We start from the raw sequence: 24,028 nt of genomic DNA, 5'->3' as shown, positions 1-24,028 counted from the left end.
CACTCAGCTCTTGTCACAGCCGTCCTGCCATATGGGAAACCTGAACGGGTGGCAAGTGAATGGTCCTTACGTGGTCTAGTCTCATCATGCCAGAAAAGGAGCCCAAAGTCTAATCAGGAGAAACACCACAAGTACCATGCTATTTCTACCTGTTCCCATTGTCAGAAAAAAATGTTATCACCTTACCAAACCCTGCGCTTCCTGAAAGAAATTCTGTTGCATATTTATTTCAGTATACAGCAAAATCAAGGATTTAATTTATGAAAGAATTGATAATCTGACAATTGTTAATAAATGCAAAGATAATTTAAAAAATTTTTATTAATAAAAATTATCTGTGTTAAGTCCCACTGTTCACTACCCCATTACCACACGCAGCACATGTAGCGCATCTGCTCAAAAGCTGTCAGTTCTACGTACTACACTCCCTGGTGCGCTTATATGCCACAGCAGCAGAAATCCCACATGTAGTTTATAACATTTCTTCCAACATATTATTTGTTAATCAGAACTAATTTTATAAAATAATGCAGTTCTGTAAGCATTAATATTAGAACTATTAAGCAAAATGATGAATGATCAACAGCAAAATAAGAGCTCGAGTCTAGAAGTGCTGATGCCCAATCAGAAGCAATTAAGCGAGAAGGTGAAAAAGCTCCAGAAAACTGGAGTATGAGAAACCTATAACAGAGTTCACCAAGTTATTCAAAGCATTAAACACAACTTTGGAAGTTAAATGTAGGTTGCATTTCCTTAGTACTAAATAAAAGCTGGTCACTTTTAGTCACTAAATAAAAGCACCACACTCATATTATTTTAATATTACATTTTAAAAGTGGCTTAGGATGTTAATGCTCATATAAAATAGAAACAGAATTCAGTTTCCTCAACAGTATTTATTTTTGCTCCCAAGTGCCTAGCACTTGGCTTTATCAGTTGGAATCTAGGCTGGGTCAATACTCAGACGTGCACAGAATATGACACTGGGTAATACGATTCCATTTAACACTTATTTTTATTCCAGACTTCCTTGTGGAATAACAGCTAGACTGAGAAAAATAATCTCATTTAAAAACATGCCATGCTGGCCAATAATCCCTTTTCACATTGATCAAATTGTAATACTAACCAACGTAACATAAGGCTTCATCTCCCATGCTTGTATGTTTGTGTTGTCTATTATTATAGGTGAGATTCTCATTTCAAATGCTTCTTTGGCTGAAAGACATACATGTACAAGAGAATGCAATATAGTTAATTTAATTATGATAGGGTGGACATGTAATGTTTATACTAATTCTCTAAATTTGTAATATTTTTAAAGCAGATAATCCATAATAATTAAGCATTGTGTAAGAACTCTTGCCACAGCTTGATCCATTTCAAGCCCCTCATTTATTTCAGAACTTCCCCCTTCACATGTAAAGGTACTGAGACATAGCACTATTCTTTTGAATTAATGCATATATGATAATCAAGGAATGAAAATGAAGATGTAAAATGTACCAAGATGACTAATCAATCAGCAAATTAAACTAAAAAAAAACAACTACATGATCACCTTAAAGTGGACTTCTTTGTTGCATACAAAATTCTTGGCTTTATAACAGTCTTAAGATTAGTCCACTCTGTAAACTGGATAAAATACGAAAAATCAAAACAATTATTGTAATTTAAATACACAGTAATGAAATGTTTAGAATCATTAGCTTTAAGATACAGCACCATGTTTTTGTAGCTATGCTACAACATGTCTGAACAATCAAAATTATCGTTGAATCACACATTTCTTATAACCCATTTCTCCACTGGTTAGAAATTTGCTAGTAGAAAAGTGATCATGGTTCAAATTTAGCAAATACAAGCTTAAAAAGAGTTGTTCCATGGTGAACTTAGTGGAAGCCACTGTCAAGAAATATACCAGTTATGAAAAAAAAAGCAGTTTATTCTGTCTTGCTCTTAGAATTTTGTTTTAGATTTGCCAACAATTTAGCGCTCAAGAGCAAAAAGTAATCAAGAGCAGGAAAAAGAGCTGCACGTTATTTGCAACAACATCCTCATTACTTATTGCATATGCATATATGATGACTCATCTCAGAAGAAATATTTCTAGGAGATGGTACAGACATACAGATTACCACTCCAGAAATGGGACACAAACCAAAATACATACCAAGATGAAATCTGAGGATAAAACAATCTTTTGACAAAGACACAGGCACTTCTAATTGCAAAACACACAATGGACAGATGACTTCTGAGTTTGTGCTCATATTTTTTCCACACACATATTAACAAATACTTCTATGATGAGATAAATGCTTGTCCTGTGACACAGGCATTACAAGACAGGCAGCTTTTTTGCACAGTACACAAGCACTGAACTGTAAACAAGCAAGCTAATCCCTTATCTATTTCTCACCTCGTTTCCTGTTCCACTCATGTGCTTCCCCTAAGCAATCAGGGTCATAATGGTATTGTCCATGTTTAGAAAAGTAATCATCAGTACTAAGAATTATTCCACCTGGGTTATCCTCAAGCAAAGTCCTGTGAAAGATCAAGAAGTAAATACCATTTACCTGTTCTCCTCCCCACCCCAATATCTGCTACCACACATAGATGTATTCAGTTTCTTGCACAAAATCAAGATTATTTGGAATGGAAGCAGTAAATTTAGGCAAGAGAAAAAAAATAACCCTCCAAGCAAAGATGATATATAATAATTCTGCTCCATTTCCAAAGGCTGAGAATATCTAGAGGAAAGACCTGACAGAGGTTCCCTACAAATCTCATTTCAAAACACCAAGAAAGGTATTTTTCCATCTACATCTAATGGCATACTTTCATGCTGACAAATACACATACAGTCTTAATTGCACTAAATATTTCAGGTGCAAACCAAAGGAGTCTAAACTCAATCTAGGCTTTTGGAGACTTAGAAATGAAATCAAGAATTCAACCCAAGAAGCTCCGCATGTACTACCTACACAAAGGAATCCCAACAGTGGAAGGGGAATTTCTGTCTCTAAAGAGCTGGCCTATTTCCATCCATGTTATTGGAAGGAAACACCCAAAACCAACAGGGACTGGAAGAACATGTCAGACCTAACACTACTGCAGTGACCCTCTGCTAACATAAAACTCCTTTGGTCAGTGGCAGAAGTCAGAACTAACGCCTTCTGTTTCGGTTTCTACTAGAGGTGCCAGAGCTGTGAGTAACTCAGCTCTCTTCTACTATTACTCATCTTGCTGCACATACCATGTAACCGGCAATTAAGGTATAAGCGTAACTATTTACGTGTGTCAGAAAATTGTCTCTGCCTGCACTAAATCCTGCACACAATTAAGCAATTTCTTTCAGAAGCTCACAATATAAATGTTCTACCTTGCCAAATATGATTTTCCTGATCCTGGAACACCTCTGAGAAGAACAAGTACTTGACCTATAAGGTGCATCTTTTTTCTCATCATGTGACAAACAGGTGGCTGCTGTGCTTGCGAGAGGTTCAATTTTGAGTTTCTATCTTGATTTCCCCATACCTTCAGAGAAGGGTTGCTATCCCAGGCATATGAAACCACTGGAGAGGAAAAAGAAAGTCCATTTTCCAAACTCTTATACTCTGAAACAGGTCTCCACTGCCCTAGACTGGCAGCCACAGGAGTTACAAAGCTGTGACTTCCAGTGGATGGATAAAACACGGGAGCCATGAGATTCCAGTGTTGTTGAGGTTGACATGACGGTGTAGAAAAATTTAAGTTACGACCCTGCTGAGTTTGCTGAAAATCTGCAGGTTTTGGTGTTTTGAAACTGGGCATTTCAAGAGAGTCACACGCCTCTGGAAGAGAAGTGCTCTGGTGGCTGTTAAAGGCAGTCACTACTTCTTTGTGCTGTTCCAGGCACCCTGAATTCAGATTTCCAGTGACGGCTACTCCACATTCCAGAGACCTTTTGGAGGACTCACCAGAAGCAGCAGTCACAGTTTGTTGATCCAAACCAGTATCTTGTGTCTGTTCAAAACTTCCACATGGTATTTCTCCATTCAATTGTTTATAGACTTCTGAAGCTAAATCATGTTGAACATGTATTTCTGATGAATCAGAATCTTCCAATATCTGTGCAAAAGCATCTGATGCAGTTGATGAGTACGTCTGGATGCTCAGCTGACCCACCGGTGGCTGAGAACAGCGAATTTTTTCTAAAACCTCATTATTTGTCCCTATTTGCTGTGGAAAAAGTAGGACACTGCACCCTGAATCAGATTTTTCCCACTCAGGAAATCCTTTAAAGCCATCGTGTTCCACAGAGTACTCATGTACTATTTGGTCATTTGCAGAATTAGACAATTCATCACTCAAGGTGTATCTCTGTAAGGCATTTTCTATTAAGGAATCCAGTTCTTCAGTCAGCTGCACATCAGGTGACAGGATCTTTTCTTTTTCTTCTTCAGAATTACTTTGTTTTACAGCATTTTCCCCCATTCTTTCATTTACAACAGATCTTTGCTGATTAACAAGAGCTAGTGATGCTACTGAATCCAAACCCAAGGTTTTTGAAGATGCGACTCCTTTGGCATGGGTAGACAGCTCTAGCAAATAATCCATAGCGTTCTCTACTGTTGAATAAAGTAAAGAGAATAAAGCATGGTCAAGTGAACAAACACAAGCTGATGTGAATGCAATGTTTTACATGAAGGAGTATTGATCACACCTAAAGAGACAACCAAAAGACAGTTCACCACTTCATCTTTTAACACACCTTCTGCAACTCCCTTGATCTGTTTCTTACTAGAGGTAAAGACAGAACTCAATAGAGACACATTACAAAATAATAACCTAATAAGCATAAAAATTACTACAGAAACAGTGTCTAAAATTATAAAGTTTAACTAGAAAAAAAAATCAGAACTGGGCATTTAAATGGATACTTATTTCTAATGTATCTCATATAGGTGAAATGGTGTAACATCAACTGAAAAATGCTACTGAGGACTAAAGATATAAAAGTATGCAAAAGATGCTCATCGTGGCTAGGCCCAATTGAAAATGTCATACCTAATACAGACTGAAAAATCCAGCACCGGCATTAACTCTTTGTAAAGCCACTAAATGGAGTTTAAGTTGCCTGTGATCCACATGAACAAAAAGAAAACCTGGCTTAAATATCATCCAAGCCCTAAAGCTAAGCTGCTGTTTTCCAAAAGACAGTGTAGCAAATATTCTAAGCCCATTGGAGTGCAACTTTTTCTGCACACGTTAAATAAAACCTTCCTTGTCCTTCCATCTTGTCCACTATATGAGAGCAACTTGCTACTCATATGAAAAAATGCTGATTTTTCAATTTGTAAACTATTGTTAAAAGTACAACACAATAATGAACTCAGCGTGATTAATGAATTCTCCAATAAGCTTCTAGATAAATCCATTATTTCGATAGAGGTAAATCTTATGAAGAGTTTGAAGCATGAATCAGTAATGCCATCAATTTCAATTTTAAAAGGAATAACATCATAGCAACAAACGAACAATTTAGGTAAGAACAGCAATAAAAGCAGTCCTTTCAACAGCTGCCTAGCTTTCACACATATTAAAAAATGCTTAACTCCACCTTCTTTGCAAATAGTCTTAGAAATATCTCAGCTAATGACATGATCTTAAGAATACAGACTGATTTAAATGCTTCATATATGACTTATTCTCCTGCCAAGTAACTCCTCAGATGATGCTATCCAGCATCTCATCTGTTACTTTTATTATAAGTGAATGAACTTGTCAATAGAATTTCAAAACCACAATGGGAAGGACTGGGCACAGACGTGAAAACAGTCTGCCAGGAGAGGTGGGTATGTAGCTCGGTAGAATAGAGGGGGAGAACCACAGAGAACCAACATGATAAACAGAATTTATCCTGCAAAAACTAATAGAAAGTAACACAAAATTTAAATTTAAGTATTTAAGAAAAATAAATGCTGCCAGGACCACATACTGTGCACTATTGTCTTGAAACAACAACACAAAAGTGATCTAGAACATAAAATACCCCTCCTGCAGAAACAGTTTATTCACCTAGCAGATACAGCACAGAAACTAATTGGAAAAAACAGATTCTCCTCACAACTCTCGCACCGCCTGCTCTATATCACAGAAAAAGACACTTAAACGGTAGCTCCATTTGTGGAGCACACTGCTACCGCAGATTACACCAGCCTCACAGAAACATTGTCAAACAGGAGAATCTTGCATGGGAAGAGCCATAGAATTTCAAAATATTATGACTCACCTATTCATTAAAAGCTAAACTCACAAATACACTTGCAACACCCCCATCAACTTTTCTGGAGTCGCCCTAGTTAAGAGCTGTCTGAGTATGGAACAAAACTGTAACGCAAACTGCACATTATTTACCTTTAAAATCACATTCAGACAGAACCATATAAACCACGCCAGGATCTAGGTCAGAAAACATCTCTGACATGCTGTTGAAGAGCTCTTCCTTATTGACACTACGCACTGCTTGTGACACTGAGCAGCTTGCGTCCCCTTGGGATACAGCAACAGCAGTTCTGTCAGAATTGCCATTCTTCAGAGAAGGACTCCCACCAGTTTTCCTTCTTCGTGGCATTTTGTTTTCTAAAAATCAGCTTGCTTTTTGTTTTAGTTTGTTCACATGAGGCTGACAGCACCAGGCTCAGAAATCACAAAAAACCTCTCGTAACTGGGATACGTATAACAGAAATAGCAGACCTGGAAAAAAGAGAACAGAGAAATTTTAATAAAATACACAGTCGCATCTCCATGTCTCCTATTCAGATAGCTAAAAGATAAAAAAAATACATAATCATCCAGGAAAGTATTTTCTAGAAGGCTGCCTTATTTTCAAATGGCTGACAGCTAAATAGCAGCCTCATTTTCCAACTAACTAGATATTGAATCTGTGTCTGGAAGAGAGAACAAATAAAATGGAGTTTAAAAGAAAAACAAAACAAAACAAAAACAAACACAGAAAAGGAAGGAATATAAGGCAGCCAGTTCACAAACATTCCCCTGCTAACACCTACTGATGACCAGTTAACATTATGGCATGCTTATATTCTGTTAAAATTCAGAAATACTGCTCCTCTACTAAAGTACTGGAAAATATAACAGACATCTCAAAATCTTCCAGAAGTCCTTCAAGACTTATCCTACAACCCCCAATTTTTTCAGAGGGAACAGCTGAGGTTATTCAATGTTCAAACAACGGTGTACATTGCTCAGAGAGGCTGTGGTGTCTCCAACAATGCAGATTCTCAAAACCAGACCAAACATGGGCCAGAGCAACCGCCTTCAGGTAACTCTGCTTAAGAGGGTGGGTTGAACCAGATGGGGGACTGGACTAGATGATATTTCGAGGTCCCTTCCAATCCCTAACACTCTGTGATTCTGTGACCTCCAAAATCGCCTTACAACCTCAGCCTCCCTGTGGGTTTTTTAATTGTTAGAAATATTTTACAACTTCATAAGCCATAAAGCAAGAAGAGGCTTCTGTCAAACTCCCCTCACTTTTGCCATACAGCCTTTCAATAAGTCTAGTTAAAACATTATGGCACCTATAATAACTGAAATCACGGCACTAATCTTGCATAGAAAAGGAAAGCGATTATTAATTGAAGTATAAGCACGTAGTATGGTGTGATCTCACTTTTTTCTTTAAATCAAATAACATCAACGCTCTGGTGTGTTCTAGTGCTGCTCATAACAAACATTTATAATTTTTACAATTATTCACAAGACTAGGAAACCCTGGTAAGGCTGAGAATCTTAAGTTAATTACAGCGAAGAGTCACTAGTTAGTGATAACAGTTACTGCGTAGGTAATAAAATACTTGTTTCTATATAAAGATTATTTTGGCAGTGATGACCAATTAAACCTGTGCAGATAAATCAAGCAGCACTTCCAAGTTCACTTAGTCCTCCCCTCCCTGGATCACTGGCATGCAAATGACGATGCCAGATCAGTGCCAGATTCGACCAGCACTTCCCCAGTATTCTCTAGCAATCTCTTCCAGCAACCAAGATAAGTATAATTTAGAAGAGGGCGGACCTTTGCATTCCAAAGTCATAGAAATTTATGTAAGAAAAACAGACAATTCCAGGATCCCAGGAGCTTCTACCATATGTATATGGACCTTAGACAGATGAGACAGATGTCTGAAACAATTAAGAGGTCAAGGAAATCTGAAATGCATAACAAAGAAAACAACACAGAGGAAAAGGAAGATATGGACTTCCAAAAATAAAGGAGAAATGACAGTGGAAGATACTAGTTAGCCAGACTGAGTCAGGACAATTGCAGCTCTTTTTCTCATTACACTTTTTTTGGCTCACCTCTCTGATTAACCATCCTTATACCATTCTTTATTGTCACAAAGTATTCAAATAAAACAATTTTTTAAAAAAAGTTATAGCAAATCATGTTTTTCAATCCTGTATTTCTAACTGATTCATCCTCCAGCCAGTTGAGACCTAGTTTCACACAATGTGTCAGTGCTAAAAAATGCGATTGTCACTAAAACAGGTTCAGCAACAAAGATCCTGCAAGAGAGAAAGGTGTTCATGCACCTTGATGTCACTGAACACCGATAGCCTTTCAGCAGAACACTCCAAGTGTTGCCAACGCTTTAATCCAAATCTCTTATAATGATGAACCCGAAAGGACACGCTGCTGAAAAGACGTGCTCTGTAGCTCAGACTTCTATCAATCAATTGCCTAACTTCACTATGCAATAGTCCCTTCCCAACATATTTCCTGAATTAGACTGTGTATTCCACTATATATTAGGATACCTTACTCTAATGACCTAACGAAGCCACGCACTTCAGTCTGCATGAATCTCATTCAGCGAATTTACAGTGCATTGCTTCAGGATTATTGAGGCCTAAACTGTTTATCGCAATTAATCACAGAAGAGAAAATAAGGCAGAAAGTAAAAGACATCAGTCACCTTGGAACTTACACACAGGCCAAAACCTTGGTGACTCCCAGTACATCTACATATGCTAAGGCAATGCACAGATCCACATTTTATCCCATCTCTTCATCTAAAGGCTTTGTAAAATTGTAGAAATTGTTAAACCTATCAAAAAGATATATCAGCGTTGCCCGGGATTTCATTTAAATAACGTATTTACTATGGTCAGTATCGCAAACAGGTATTTTGGCAGAATCTCCTTAGTTTACCACAATATTTTCAATGAAATTCCTGGACCAATTCCTGGCAGTATCTACTTTTATTGTGCTTGTTAATGTCAACAGAAGATAAAAATAGATGCCTGTGCACACACAAAGCACACTGTACTGTATCACATAAGAGATAACACACATTCAAATGAAAGGAACAATTTTAATTTGCTTTTAAGAGCACACTCTGAACTTCACAGAGAATTTTATCTAGGGACTTGCCTTTTCAGATCTCAAGTTTCTCTTTTTGAAAATCAGTTTAGTATGAAAGAAATAACTTTGAACAACCCAACAGCCAGACTTGCAGGTCAGCTACATTCCTTGGTTCTGGATAACAGAATATGAATCAATCTGTAGTTTGCTATGGATGAGGGTTGTTTCAAGATGAAAATGGAGTTGTAGTAACATAATTATTTAGAAGAGCAGGGCTGTGCTGAACACACTGATAGGGAATTCTATACAAGTAGCCAGAGGCTGCAATATACTTGGAGGTTCACTGTTCAGTTCTGGGTATTGCCATTTGACACACATCCAATTAGGACAAACAGCTGTGATGTTTCAGCACTGATGAAAAACAACACTCCGGTGGCAGCCTCAACTTCACCTTTAAAAGCTAAGCAAAACAAAACCCATGAGCACCTCCTCACTTACAGTTCTTCAGAAACACACATCTCCTGACATTAAGGATCTCCTCCCAATGTAATTTAACTACAACAACCAAGCATATGTATAAAAATATGCACATATGACGTGGCACAGCAAGAGGATGGACCAAGATGTCAAGCCTCCCAGCATCTTACTAACAAGACTCAACTATGAACTATCGTTTCATAAACTAGTTCTGAGAATGTTTTTCTAATTCCCTGGGGGGGGGGGGAAGGGGCGGGAGGGAAGATGGAAAGACAGAAAGAAGGAAAGAAAGAGAAAAAGAAAGAAAGATGACTGATGTTTCCAATAATTACAAAGTGTCTGGCACTTATACAGAGAGGAAAAATAGGCAAGTTTTTTTTTCCTCTTCTCTCCATTTTTTGCACTCTCAAACTGATAAACCAATTGATGAAGTATTACAGTCCTCAGAAAATATAAAAGAAAATTCTTCCATAAAGCATGGAGTGAATTTAAATCACTGTACTTACTGCAAAGGAATTCCCTTGCAGACACATTCCAAAAGGTTCCATTTTATTTTCATTAACACAATGGTCCACAGAAGATATTAATTCAAAATAGTGGGAGTATAATAGTCATCCTGGTCAGACTCCTCACATTAAGGAGAAAAAATGTACAAAAATAAAAAATCTCCAGGCTCCAATATAGGTAACGCAAATTCTAACTTTAATTCGTTGTAAGTTGTCCTCAGAAAAATCCAAAGTTTACTTTTTCTTATGACACGTAATCTAAAGAATTAAAAACATTTAAACCATCCAAACAAAAATCTAAGGGAGAAAAAAATCCCCAAGACCCTCCAAAACCAAATCTGTTATTTTTAGAAGATCTAAGATTTCATTTATGTTTGGAAATAATTACTAACACAGACTTGTCCTACACAAGCCATCACATTGCTAATCAGTACTGTTATAGCAGCAAGCCTGCTGTGAAAAATTCTTCTAGAACTTAGAAGAAATTTTAAAAAATCAGCCTACAAATACATTTTCTAAAATTAAGCTAAAACGTACACGTTCCAACTGAAATATTTTATTATCTTCTAAGATTTGTATTTTTACAAAATCAAACAAAAGCTACTATAAACCAATATTAGGCACCACCTGATTGTTCTAAAATTACTGGAAAAGCGACATAAGTCTCAGGCTAAAGACATGCATTATTATTTTGTTTCCAGTGTAATATGAAAATGTATATGCAGTCACTGAATAAAGATCTGATTAAAGCCTGACACATCTCATATGTCTTTCACACTGGGATGTCGTCTTAGAAATCACACATGGTAGCCGGCATTTTCAAGATGTGTCAAAAAGAAACAGGTAGTATTCAAGAGACAGAACACAAAGAATGAAAGAGGAAATATACTAAAGTACTTTTAAAGTGAGTTAGGTAGTTGATACCAAAAGTATTCCCAAAGCTCTTTAAATCAGGGATACTGCATTAGGAAACAATCAGCAGTAAACATAGTTTTTCAAAGTCATGATAACTTATTTTTTAAGAAAACAGACAAGAGAAACACTCTAACCACTATTCAAGCTTCACTAAAAGCACTCAGCAGCATGGGACATTTTTGGTTTAACTGTGATCAAGTTCAAATGACAAATAAGTTATTCTTCCTTTTTCAAGGACAAAGGAAGTCTCCAGCCTTGACACAATGCCACATTCAACCAATATGACCAAAGCTGCCCTATTTGTATGTATTTTCAAATTTCTCTGATGAATTTAAGGAAATTCACTCCATATATATAAAAGAGGTTGGGTTTGAGGCTGTTTTTTTTGTTTTCGTTTGGTTTTGGGGGTTTCTAAACAACTTTTTAATGTCAGACTACATAAATGTAATGTTCACTCAAATCTTCTGGCTTTAAAAAACACACACACACACACACATATATATATTGACATGCTGTTGACTGGAAAAAAAAAAAAAAAAAGTAGTAATGGCACAGAACTTACATTTTCAGTTTCACTGAATTGCCCCACAGTGGATCCCTTCTCATCTTTCCAAAATCACCACTGATGGCACACTTCATAAAGATCTGCTGTTAAAAAAATATAATGCACTCTTCTGTCAGGAAACCATACTTTCAAACATGCAGATTAGATGTCAGCAGAAGTGGATGCTCCCTCCTGACAAAGGAATGATCAGAACAAATTAAAATTGATATTTTGCTCACAGACTATACAACTTTAAGCAAAGTTTTAACACTGAGCAATACATGTAATTGTTTTCAGTTGATCTAGCACAGGTAACATTTTACTGAAAAGTATTCACCATACCAAGTTGAGCTCAAATATAAGTTTCTAATCTAAAAGAGCTGGCATACATCAGGTAAAGAAATAACATAATGGCAGCAGAATCAGGAATAAAAGTAAGTTTCCTCACTTGTCATTTCACTTGGTTCTTCGCCACAGTTCTTAACCATCTTGAAGAGGTTTACATATCCATGTTGGTTAAGAAAAGATTGGTTCTGTCATGTAGGGAATGAGGCAAAGAAAACCTGGTACATCAAAATCAGAATATGTTATTTACAGAAACACCACTAATTTGCAATGTCCTATTGATGCTAAAAAAACGCATTTCTGTTCATTGAATCACTGCAAACTCCTAATCCACTGTGTACACACTGAAGACGCTAGCTCTGCTCAAAGCCTGACTTAATCCCAGGGTACACATTAGCCTAGAGCTCACTTCCCTTACAACAGTCTTGTGCTTTCAAGCAAATTAAAAAACAAAACAAAACCAAAAAAACACACCACACTATGAGCATATACACCTAAATCAGGTTAATAATTTGGAAAAAAATATTCTGTCACATTCCTAACATGGCAGGCTGATGGTTCAACTACTCTACGGCCATCTTCACAAGAGACGGAGAAACCCAGCTCCAATTTTGCACCAAAAACTTCATTCCACTGCTCCAAGGCATTAAGAATTACCCTCAAAACATACTCAGTACTTCACACAAGCAAGAACTTCTTATGAGAGTCCAAATTTACAAAGTAACAGGCAGGTTGCAGGCTGAGAACACTATTCACCCCACTCTCTAAAATGTGGCTTCACAAAAAAAACACACCAAGAAAGGCTGAAAAGCCATTCAGCAATTTTACAGAACATTTAATCTCTGAATACAAATTCAGCCTGGAACAGAACGGGAAGGCTGAAGTTCATCTGATAACAGTGTAATGCTACACTGTTTCCACTACTCAGATTTCTGCTTTCTGAATCAGGCTCTGCTAACACATGCATTAAAATACAAAGGTTATTGCCACATTAATTCACTTGTACTTTGAAGTCTCATAAATGGAGCAAAACAATTAAGTATTTAAATACAAGCACAAGATAAAGTAGCCAATGAAATCAAACTGAGACCCAAACATGGTACTCTCTAGTTGTATTTATAAAACAAGAAGCTTCTCTTTTTGGACAACATTCAAGTTCCCTCTCTGAAAACCAGAAGGTAAAAAGGAAATGCCTTCCAGCAGATTTTTCTCAATAAGTCAAAGACTAGCAAAGGAGACAGTCTGGAAGCCTTTTGTGTTCTTCCATTTCTGCCCGCAGCCAGCAACAGAACAGGCCATCTGAACGCTTCATTTTTTAATGTGAAAATCTATACCCAGCTAGAGACAAAGTGGTTTTTAAAACACTTTGAGCAACTTCTCTGCTCTTTTCCTTCTCCCAGTCAGTGTTATTCCCACTGGTTGTTCCACGGGGTTTGGCTATTTCAGCAGTTTTAACTCTTTTTCACATGAAATTCTGTCAAAGTGCAAGAGACTGAGGATGCATACATCTCAATACACTTGCTCTATGCAATCTGCTCTGCTAGGGAGTTTTTCCACTTTCGTGATTTTTAATTCTCCTTCTGTATGGCCTGAACCAGAGGCAAATTCTTTTGAGGCAGCTGCAGAAAATATATCTTGCTTTGAGGAGTACAAAACAAAAACTTGGTCCATCAACTACCGTACAGTTCAAGAGTACAAAACCACCACAAACTCATCCAAAGTAGATGCTCAGGAAGTAAATGAAACTTTCAGGAAAAGCAGAGCCCTGTTCACTCTGAAGGACTCTTCTCCACATGCCATGTCATGAGAAATCAACCTGCAGTGGCAGTCGGCTGGTGTTTGACAGGTGACAGAAGCTGTCACACTCCACATCATGCTGTTTCCTTTTAAGCTGGGAAGCTGCTGGTGCTGGAGGTCCTCTGTGCAGGTGAGTACAAGCTCCCAGAAAGGAACTCTCAAAGACAGGCAGATCAGCTGGGTGCACGTGATTAAAGCAGTGAGGTGGGTGGAGGAGAGCCACCACTGAGCACATCCTCCACCACCAGGTCTGCTTGCCATGAACTACTTTTATGCTCACCTTCCTTTTGCTGTATGCTCAGGGCCTAAGCATGGAACATGGCAAGAAAAGAAATGGGCTTGGGATTACGGACTGTACAGACACACCACCAGACAAGCTATGAAAAACATCAACAAGTGGTTGTTTTCCATGTTTAGGTGGAGAGGGTTGTTGCTTTTTTTCTTTTTTTTTTCAACAAATAATAAGAGCATCCACAAAATGTCTTTTCAGTCCTAGGAGAGCTTAAACATATCAGATCCTTTTATGGCTTCTCTCCTACGTTCTTTGGTAGCCTCCCATGCAGCTCACAGTCTTGCTCAAGCATGCTGAAGTAAGGGTTACCCATGCCAATCTCAGCTTTGAGGGGAGTTCTTCCAGGAGGCAAAGCTCTCGAGCTGCTGGACTGTGACCTATGCCCAGCTTCCAGAGTAATGTTAGCAGGCTGCAACGACTTGTGGTTCTAGTGGTGCTTCTGCAGTTTCACACCTGCAACCAGTAGTCCTGCCTGAGATTATATTCCTGCTCCACATTATAAAACAGCAAGAGAGAGAGGTATTTGGAAAGAGAAAAGAGCTCCAGCCAGATGGAGCTGTGACTTGCCCACACCATGTTTCCAGAGACTCGTCCAAAAGTCAGGCTGAAGGGCAGTAAATAAGCGTAACACATCTCTGCAGAACCACAGTTCCTCAGCAAAAGTGAATTTCCATTCACATCCTCTCCAGATGAGCTTTCACACCTGTCTCTGAAAAGCCTTCAAATAGACAGCAGTGCCTGGATCTTGTAATTGAAGACCTGGTGTCTCTCCGAATTGCTGGAAATAGCTTGTAATCTTTTATAATGTAAATTGCAGCTCTGGCAAGATCTAGCTAAGAAGCTACAATATAGTCTAATGCACAAAATATTTGGGGCTGATAAAAAAAGGAAGATTTAACATTATAAAGCTGAGCAAGACTCTCCCAACGAGGTTGATTTTACTACTACTGTATTCTGCTGTATTACTGTTTTCTGTTTCTTAAGGTTTGGCTTTTTTTTTTCTGTGACTGAGACCTGGACAAAGGATGAGCATTTATTTTAGTGCTTGAAAAGCACTAAAATAAAGGGCAGCAGCAAGAACGAGGAATGATTTAATCAATTTGAGAAGATACTGTAAAAAAAAGAGAATTAAAGAAAATCACAGGTGATGCTTATTATTACGGGCACACACATGCAGGCAGCATTATGGAGAAAGAAAAAGCAGATCATTAAAAAGAATACTTATTTAGAGTTTTCTGCACTGACAGCAGTCAGGACTGGTAATAAATGCAAATTCTACTTCCCCAAATCTTGGCTTGCTTTAGCTGCTGATGCAAATGAAGACAGGTTTACTTTCTTCTTACAGATGATGCTGCAACTCTAACACAGCTGGAAACAAAGGCAAGTGGCTGCAAAAGACTCAGACTCCAGAGCATGAATCTTCAGACCTACGTAGACATCTAACAGGGCTTCTGCAATGTGACCAGGTCTTGGTTCTGGTGCGTCCACATCCCAAGGCTTCTCAGCTCCACACGCGTGCCTTGTGTCTGATATGAAGAACAACTCAAAAGCAGCACTGCCTGGCCAACTTTCTGCAGCATAATGTCTTCCCACCTGAAGGTCAACTTAAAACCTTCAAGTCCGTGATGCATCCAGTGCTGCACTCTGGTGACCCTCAGCTGCCACTTCCCTCTTAGCACGCTCACACAGTTTCCAATTCTGTGACCCCAGATGAACACGTGTTGCACACTGGGATAAAGCTGAAGCACAAGAAATTTTTGGACTTCATTTTGTTTCTGTATTTGAGCCCATGCTGAAGAGGCACTCGACTTTGCAGAAAGCACTTGCAAGAACTGGAGACTAATGAGAACATCTTGAATTCCAGAGCACAAGGCGTGTTGAAACACAAGTCAGATTTTTCACCAAGGTGTTATCTGTCAACCTGTGACCTCAGAACACTAGTGGACACACCAGGAAGCTGAGGACTCAGGTTGGAAGGAGACATAAAGCAGTTTGAGAACTTTGCTGGTGGTCCACATACAACAGCAACATGAGAACCACTCAAAATTTCCCAAACAGGAACATACTATAGTGACACAAAATGCACTTAGCCAGTTCACACTGATTCAAGTTGCATCATACAATTACAACTTAAGAAAGGAAGCAAGAAAGCAAATAACATAAAGAAAGCAAGACAGGAATGAGAATAGCTCCGTTCATGTGGACATCCTAAATATTTTCCAGGGAAAAAAATATCATGTATCAGGTCCTAGGCTGGAAACATTACACAGAACTATCAGGATTGTTTTATGTATTGCATATGCTCAAATGTACCTCCATTGCTGAAGCCACTAGGCCAGGTGAACATAGCATACACACAACTACTTAAAAGTTAAAAAATAATTTCAGTTTAATGTAAACCAGAGATAGATGACCTCATCCTGAACAAGGTACATCAGCAAAAACTTTACAGCCTCCAAATGACTGTCACTATTTACCTGATAGAGACTTAAACCTGTCATTTACCTTCATAAAATAGTTCACATGAGGTCACCCTTTATGACTAAAAAACATCAGCCAGGTAATCTTAAATAGTTTAAAATGGTGGTTTGAGTTAACACAAGCAATTTTTTGAGATGGAACACAGATGAGTTACATAAACTAACCCACTGGTAGATAAAAAAATCCCCAGTGAAGTCATGAGAACAAACAGGTGGAAAACTTAACCTCTTCCACAACCACGACTAGATTTGTATGGAATTATTTAAGTCTGAGAGGCAGCGTAACTGACAGCTAATTAATACCTTACTAACACTTTTATAGTAGCAGAGCCTCTGTAAGAAAAAAACAAAGGAAGCAACTTCCTAAAACTCAAGAGTTAGTAAAATTCAGGAACTTTTAGCAGAGCTAAATTCACATGCAGAAGAACTATATTTAAAATTATAATTAGATGCATTATGTCAGTCATTTAGCACAGACTACAGTTCAGCACACAGATAGGAGTCAAAGACAAAAGACCATGCAATAGCTCAGAACTGCAACCCTTCAAAGTCCCTATTACAACATACTTCTACACTAAAGACAAAATAATTGTATTTTGTAAAATGGACAAGGTCACAGGTAAAAATCCACATACATGACAAAGTGCAACAGCTCTAAGTATACCATGGATTTTCCCTAACATCACGCCTAAGCTAACATTTTTGTCACATTCTATTGCATTTTCAATTTGAAACACTAAGAATTTCACTTCCCTCTACATCAGTGCCTTCCCCTGGTGTTAATACAATATAGGGGGAGTTCCTAAGAAAGAAAAATATGTATGTATCTTAACAAAACCACAAAAAAAAAAACACCCACAAGACAATTCCACAGGTTAAAACAAAAAGGCACGACACAATAGGAGAAACCATATAAAGAAGAAACTGAAGGATTTTTAAGATGGGCTTTGATGTTACTAAATTCCCTTCACAAGCTACTCACATGGACAGAATCTATGACGACGTAAACTATTGCAACTTGAAAGTGCTGCGAACACATGAGGTAAGCAAGCCCTGCCCTACTCGTGGTGACTGTACCCTGATGAATCAGGACTGAAACTCTTACACTTACAAACACATATCATACTTAACTTTTTCTGCCCTTCTGTACTTTGCTTCAATTTTGTATCTTAACCTTCAACTCCTGAATCACTTCCCAAGACAGATTCTCTAAAGCTTTTATTCCAGTGAAAAGTGAAATAGATGTAGAGTAACCCGATTATCTTCTCAGTTCTTTTGCTTTAACTGAAACATCCAAAACACTTTTAGACGTTTGTGCTTGACTTCTGTGTGAATTATTCTCATCTTTTAACTGCAAAGTCTGATTGAAGGACTTGAGATGCATACTAAACTTTGTCAAGATGCTGCATTAAAACACTTCTGGCGTCTCTCAAGACTCAATTTGTTGTCACTTAGAACAAACACTAAGAGAAGTAAAAGCACAATATTTTTCCCCTCCTGTTAAGTCAGGCTGCCCTAAATCCCCAGCGATCCTACAGCACTTGGTCAGCAGAACTGCAGACCCCGTCCAAAGCACACGGGAACACTGCGCTATGAAGGACGCAACTTAAGCACACGGTGAACACGTTCCAGCGGTTCTACACTGTTCAAACCGAACAACTCCTTAAAACACTAAAAACATTTTTATTTCATTTTCGCGGGAGATTAATTTATTTTGCTGGCCTGTGCTCTTTGGGAGGTGTTTTGAAAGTTGACAGGAGTGCACATCGTCTGTCCGGCAAAGCGCTTTCACCAACTTTCCAGCCCCGACCCTCCCCGCCGCGGCCGGTGCCTCCACAGAGGCCCCATCTGGGCGCAGGGCAGGCCGCGCCCTCCCCGGGCTGGAGTCGGCGTTTCCGAGAGGAAGCCCGGGCACCTCGGCCGCAGCCGGGCGAGGCAGAGCCAGCGCCGGGCGGGCGGGCAGGTAGGCAGCCGGCCCCTCACGCAGCGGCGCGCCCGCAGCGTCCTCCACACGGTGGGGAACGGCGGCCCGGCGGCAGCCGGGAGGCCCGCGGAAGCGCAGGCCCGAGCGGCGGCCTCAGCCCGGCGGCGGAGCGGCCCACCCGGAGCGGCCCACCCGCCGCTGTCCCGGCCCCTTCCCCACGCTCCGGAGCCGCCAGCGGGGCCCGCGACCCACGGCCGAGCCTCCGGCTGGCGGGCGGGCCCTCCGCGCAGTACCCTCCCCACCGCCTCCCCTCCCACCCGCAGGCAACACCTCTCCAGTGACGCCTGGGGACAGGACCCTCAGCGCCACCGTCCCCGCCACCATACGGGACGCGGCGAGGGGGCCGCCGCATGCCCGCCGGCGGGGGGAGAAGCCGCCTCCCCGCCCCCGAGCCGACGGAGGCCGTGGGGGACCCGCACCCTATAGCGAGCAGGACAGCGAGGCTCCTCCCCGCTCCCGCCGCTGCGTGACAGACCCCGCCGGCCTTTACCTCCCGCCGCTCCGGCGGCCGCAGGGACTGGTGAACTGCTCGGCGGCGGCCGGGGAGAGGGGGAGGCTCGGGCGGAGCGTGCGCCGCGGGGACACAGTGCCGCTCTCCGTCCGGCCGGGGAAGAACAGCCCGGGAGGAGGCCCTGCGCCGCTTCGCGCCCCTCCACGCCCCCTGCCCGCCCGGGTCGCAGCGCCTCTCCCGGCCGCACCCGCCGCGTCCCGAGGAGCCGGCTCGGAGGCCGGTCTGGCAGTGGGCGGGGGCAGCGGCTGCTCCCGGCCTCGGGCGCCCCGGGCGGGCGGCTGGAGGCTCTGCCTCTGGCGTGCCCGGGGACTCGCCAGCACCTGCCCCCCCCACCAAGGGGCCATTTCAGAAGGAAAAGAAACTCGGGAGCGGGGCGGGGTGCTGCCTCCTGCCCGCCGAGGGCCGGCCCGGCCCGGGTGCGGGCGGCTCGGCTTCCCGGGGGCGGCCCTCGCCACAATTTCCAGTGCTTACTGATAAAACCCACTGCCGATAAGGCTTCACGTGTTCACCTGTAGGTTCTACCGGTTTGGGAAAACCAGTGTGGAAAGACAGACCTTGCCCGTAGAGGGCATATTGCTAACGTATGTGAGTTCAGCAAACAATTGGAGATGACAGAGGTTCAGAAGAGCATAGTTTATCAGCCATACAGCGATAGGTTTCAAATTTGTAACAAAAACTATGAATGTCCAGTTGCAGGTACCACTGCCCTGTTTTACTAAGCGTTTTTGACTGTTGCAGCAGAAGACAAAGCTTGTACAGTCCAGAATGAAGCAGTGGAGGTGCTGCAGGAGAAATGGTGGGGAAGCAGCAAACGAGGTCACGAGTCTTTGAGGGAGCTGAGTGCGGGGGGATCTGGCGTCAGGGATTGCGGCGGGAGTTGTGGGCTGCAGAGGAGCTTCATTATCCGCAACAAGCAACGGACATTTATTTGGTGGAGATGGATAATGGAAGATCATAGAGAGGAGGAAGAGAGACATATCTTCTGACAGACTGAGATGATAATAAGTGGCTCTTAAATTAGAACTGCTGTGAAGCCACCGTGAAGGGAACTAAGCACCTGAACAAGAATTTTGAATAAAACAACACAAAAAAGAAAAGGGTGAAACTCTTAAAATAACACGAAACTCAACACTTGAGGAGGTTCTACTGGGAAACTTTTGTGTAATATTATAGAGGTTTGCTGATCTGAGAAATTTCACGGTCAACAAGCGGGCGTTAAAATACAATTGGAAAATTACTGATGAAGTTCCCCCATTACTGATTTCTAAGAACAGGACTTGATTACATAGCCCTAGGCACCCTTGTCAGCTCTGTCTCCCTGCCTGCCCAAGCAAGGTAATAGGCAGGGTCTCCAATTCTTCCTGCTTGTTCATCTGATTCCCAGGAGGAGATGAGTGCCTTCCCATGCTCCATTGTCTTGAGATACCTCCCCCTACATCCGTATTCAACCGCCTGCCATCAGGCCACAATGCCTCAGGAGGACGTTGGCTGGAGGTGTCCCAGTGTGATCTTCCAGGGAACAGATCCAACCACACTCTCATGAAAGAGAAGTATTTTCCCCACCCCTCCAAGGGGGCTGAGGTTGTCTCCCAGTCAGAAGGTCCCTCACATTGTGATTCAACCCATTCAAGGACCATCAGACATCCCTTAATTTTCCTCCAAAGAGGGAAGTGGCCTGTAGCAGACTGCTAAAGTGCAGCTTATTTAACAACTAATCTTAGTTGTTTCACAAGAAAGACCAAGAAGTCACAGCCAGCTTTGCATCTCTGTCACCGCTGCCTCCTTTTGGGGCCTGGAGACTCCCTCTGCCACCAGAACCGACCTGTTTGCATTAGAGGTACCTTTGGTTTTAATGCCAATAAGCAAGTGCACAAATACTAGGTAGTTTCAAGGTGAACTAATGATGCATGGGTAGCTCACTATAGTTGTCTTGTGAAAATGGCAGACAGGTCCTTAGTTTCTCTAGAGCTTGTGGACATCACAGTCCCAAAGTGCTGCCTACTTGGTAGCACAGTTTTTATATGTGGGAGTGTATATATTTCACAACAAAATAATGTTAACAGTTTTGAAATTAGTATTCAAAGCATTTAATGTTTTAGGAATTAAACTTATTTAGGCATTGATAATTTGCCTGTCACTTTGCCGTTTCAGTGCTTATCTTGTAGTAATATGGTGTGTGATACTTAAATAAACCAGGACTAATACTTATATTTCTAATACAATACATAAAGCATAAACGTGCTCGCCCACAGGATGTGCTGGTAAGTTTCAAAAAAAGCTGTGTCTTGCTATGACTTAGAAACGGAAAATAAATATTCAATACACTGATATAGTACATGTCCAAAAATCTGGAGAAAAAGTCTTGGTCAGAATTTGTGTGTGCACGTGGTGTCAAGTGATGGTTTCATGCATGTACCAGAAACTGTTTCCTTACTTCGTGTGTTCAGTGTCTGGACAAGTATAAGAAACAAAATCATTTTTCTTTAAGGGTGTGATGCTGGTAATGTGTTAATCATACGTTTGGAAAAATAAGTCATGTAAATTCCAGTCTAATGACTGTGTCTTTGTATTTTAAAGGTTGCCAAAAAAGAGGAAGAGAGGTTTTCAGTGTGCTGGAGTCTGATAAACTCCAGGTCCACTAAACTGCATTGCTAGTGGGGTGTTGCTGCTGGCACTTGATGCATGAAACTATGTTGTTCTTTGCCAGTTGTACATATTACAGTATTTGACACCATGAAAATGCCAGACTAATTTGGGTACTGGCAGATTTCTCACTACCATAGTTAACACTTTAAATAAGAGGGACTTTGGTATCTAATTAGAATCACTGTAACAGTGGTGTGTGTGTGTCTTTTTCTTTTTTTTTGAGTTTTCACACAACTTCTTCAAACATACCACAATAATCACCTATTACCTCCTATTCTTTTGTAGGTTGTGAGGTTTTTTTCATTCCTTTGTCTCTCCTTGTGTCTACAGTTGGCTTGTTTTTACTTGGAGTGGCTTGAACATACAGCATGTAATGTGTGCGCTTTGGCTCAAGTGTTCAGCCTGGTCTTCACTGAATGCTTTAACAACAGATTTCCATTTCCGTTTCTACAGTGCTGCCTTCTCAAAATAAAAAATACTTCTCCATGTTCTTGCTTATAACTCATATTAAAATAGTATTATTACCAAAGTTGGGCCATAAAAACAATGAAATGTCAGTCCCTTTCTGATTATATACAGCCTACTTGGCAAATTGTGTTTTCCTTTCTTCTATGCTCAGATTGGTTTTGAGGGACTATAGTTAAAAAAGGGTAGATTAGATTTACATTTGGAAGAACAATTTGCAGCTCAGCTTTTGGTTTGATGAACGTTCTGCTGTGGCAAGAAGGACATGTTTAACTTTGTCAGTTGTAAAGACTTATCTTTACTTACAGTAACATACTGAATATACAATAATAAATACTGTAGGAAAACGCCTGAGAAATTAAGGTGCATTAAAATTCATGCCTGACTGCAGTAAATCTGAAATACGTTCTCTTTCTAGGAACTTAAGTATAGTTTTTATTATTATTCAGAATTTTACTTTGGTCCATTAATATATATAATCAAAACCCCAAATTATTGTGGGCTTTTCCATCATTCAGAGAGATTAAAAGAACCCTCATCTAGTTCCTGCAGAACACATTTTGACAGAAGTTGATTCAGTCCCTCCATGCTATAACCTTTCCTCTTCCTCAGGAGCCTTCCACATTCTATGGCCTGCTTTAGGTTTCATTTACAATTGGGGGAAATAAAATGTGTTAGCTTTTCCCTTTTCTTTTTTTTTTCCTAGTGGATTTACCTTAATGCTGATTTAACATGTTTAGCTTGGCTTCTTGGAATGTCTGTGTCTCTAGTTAGTATTACTTTGTCCACGATCTTGGAGGTTGTGTTACTGCAAAAGATAACTCTTTCCTCAGCCAGAATTTGATTTCCAAAGAAGAAATTCAATTCCTTAAATTATTTTTAAAAGGGGGGGTGGAGGGAGAGGACAGACAGAAGCTTTATACAAATAAATGTTATCAGAATAAGTCACATAACTGTCTCTTCTCCTCCACCCCTCTCCAGATATAAGTCAAGCACATAGTGAATTTTGCTGTTTCCATAAAGGAACTCCACATCTGGCTTCTATAATTGAATTATATTGATCTTCTGTTCCATATAGTTATTGATTCTGTAGTTAACTGTGGAAACAGGTATAACTGCAGTAATGTTAGTTAATTCACATATACATTTTTGCATTCCAAACAGTACATTTTTACTACATCTGTATTAAAATAACACTTCATTTCCTTTTATGCAGGGTTCTATTTCAGCATTATTTTTAATGAGGAAAAAAAGAGAAGCAGCAAAAATCTAGATCATGGTGCAATTTTTGTCCCACTGAAGACAATAGCAAAAATTCTGCTGTTTTCACAAGGATTAGGTTCTTAGGTGACCAGGTCACACTAATTCCAGCATTACCACTAATTAATTGAGAAGTTACTTAACAAGTCAGTACTTTGAGTCACCTACCCATCAGTAAACTATCAAAGGAGTTTAAAAGGTTATTGGTGAACATTAATAGTTGAAAATTTTCAGCCTCTTGTGGAAACGCATTCTAAAGCAGCATATTACTAGCCTTCATTTAAAGTACTTGTACTTTAACAAGATACTCCAGATATACTGCAGAACAGAAATAAAATATAATACCTGATATACTAAATATCGCCAGAATACATGAACTACAAAGATGCTTGGGTTCTTGGAAAGCAGATGCAGAGATGATGACAGTAAATGCTGT

The 24,028-nt window shown here is 40.2% G+C and overlaps 1 protein-coding gene and 1 long non-coding RNA gene across 4 annotated transcripts in view; one reads left to right on the top strand and one right to left on the bottom strand.

Annotated features, from left to right (window-relative positions):
• Positions 1–19,422, bottom strand: part of N4BP2 (NEDD4 binding protein 2) — a 46,930-nt gene extending 27,508 nt beyond the window's left edge. The window contains exons 1-7 of one of the 3 annotated variants that reach the window (XM_065062610.1): positions 19,201–19,422; positions 12,261–12,375; positions 11,831–12,004; positions 6,403–6,741; positions 3,386–4,613; positions 2,423–2,547; positions 1,130–1,218 (exon numbers count right to left, since the gene is read on the bottom strand). In XM_065062610.1, the coding sequence (XP_064918682.1) occupies positions 1,130–1,218; positions 2,423–2,547; positions 3,386–4,613; positions 6,403–6,619 (1,659 nt within the window). In that variant the 5' untranslated portion in view covers positions 6,620–6,741; positions 11,831–12,004; positions 12,261–12,375; positions 19,201–19,422. Of the gene's footprint in view, positions 1–1,129; positions 1,219–2,422; positions 2,548–3,385; positions 4,614–6,402; positions 6,742–11,830; positions 12,005–12,260; positions 12,376–19,129 lie in introns of all 3 variants that reach the window. The other 2 variants (XM_065062611.1, XM_065062612.1) reach the window with 2 other exon arrangements.
• Positions 18,575–21,708, top strand: LOC135579444 (uncharacterized). The gene is made up of 2 exons (XR_010472527.1): positions 18,575–18,689; positions 19,912–21,708. It is a non-coding gene; the product is annotated as an uncharacterized LOC135579444 (long non-coding RNA).
• The last annotated feature ends 2,320 nt before the right edge of the window (positions 21,709–24,028 follow it).

The sequence above is a fragment of the Columba livia genome, chromosome 4 (assembly GCF_036013475.1).
Source record: "Columba livia isolate bColLiv1 breed racing homer chromosome 4, bColLiv1.pat.W.v2, whole genome shotgun sequence".
NCBI lineage: Eukaryota > Metazoa > Chordata > Aves > Columbiformes > Columbidae > Columba > Columba livia.
This window is presented reverse-complemented; position numbering and strand designations above follow the sequence as displayed.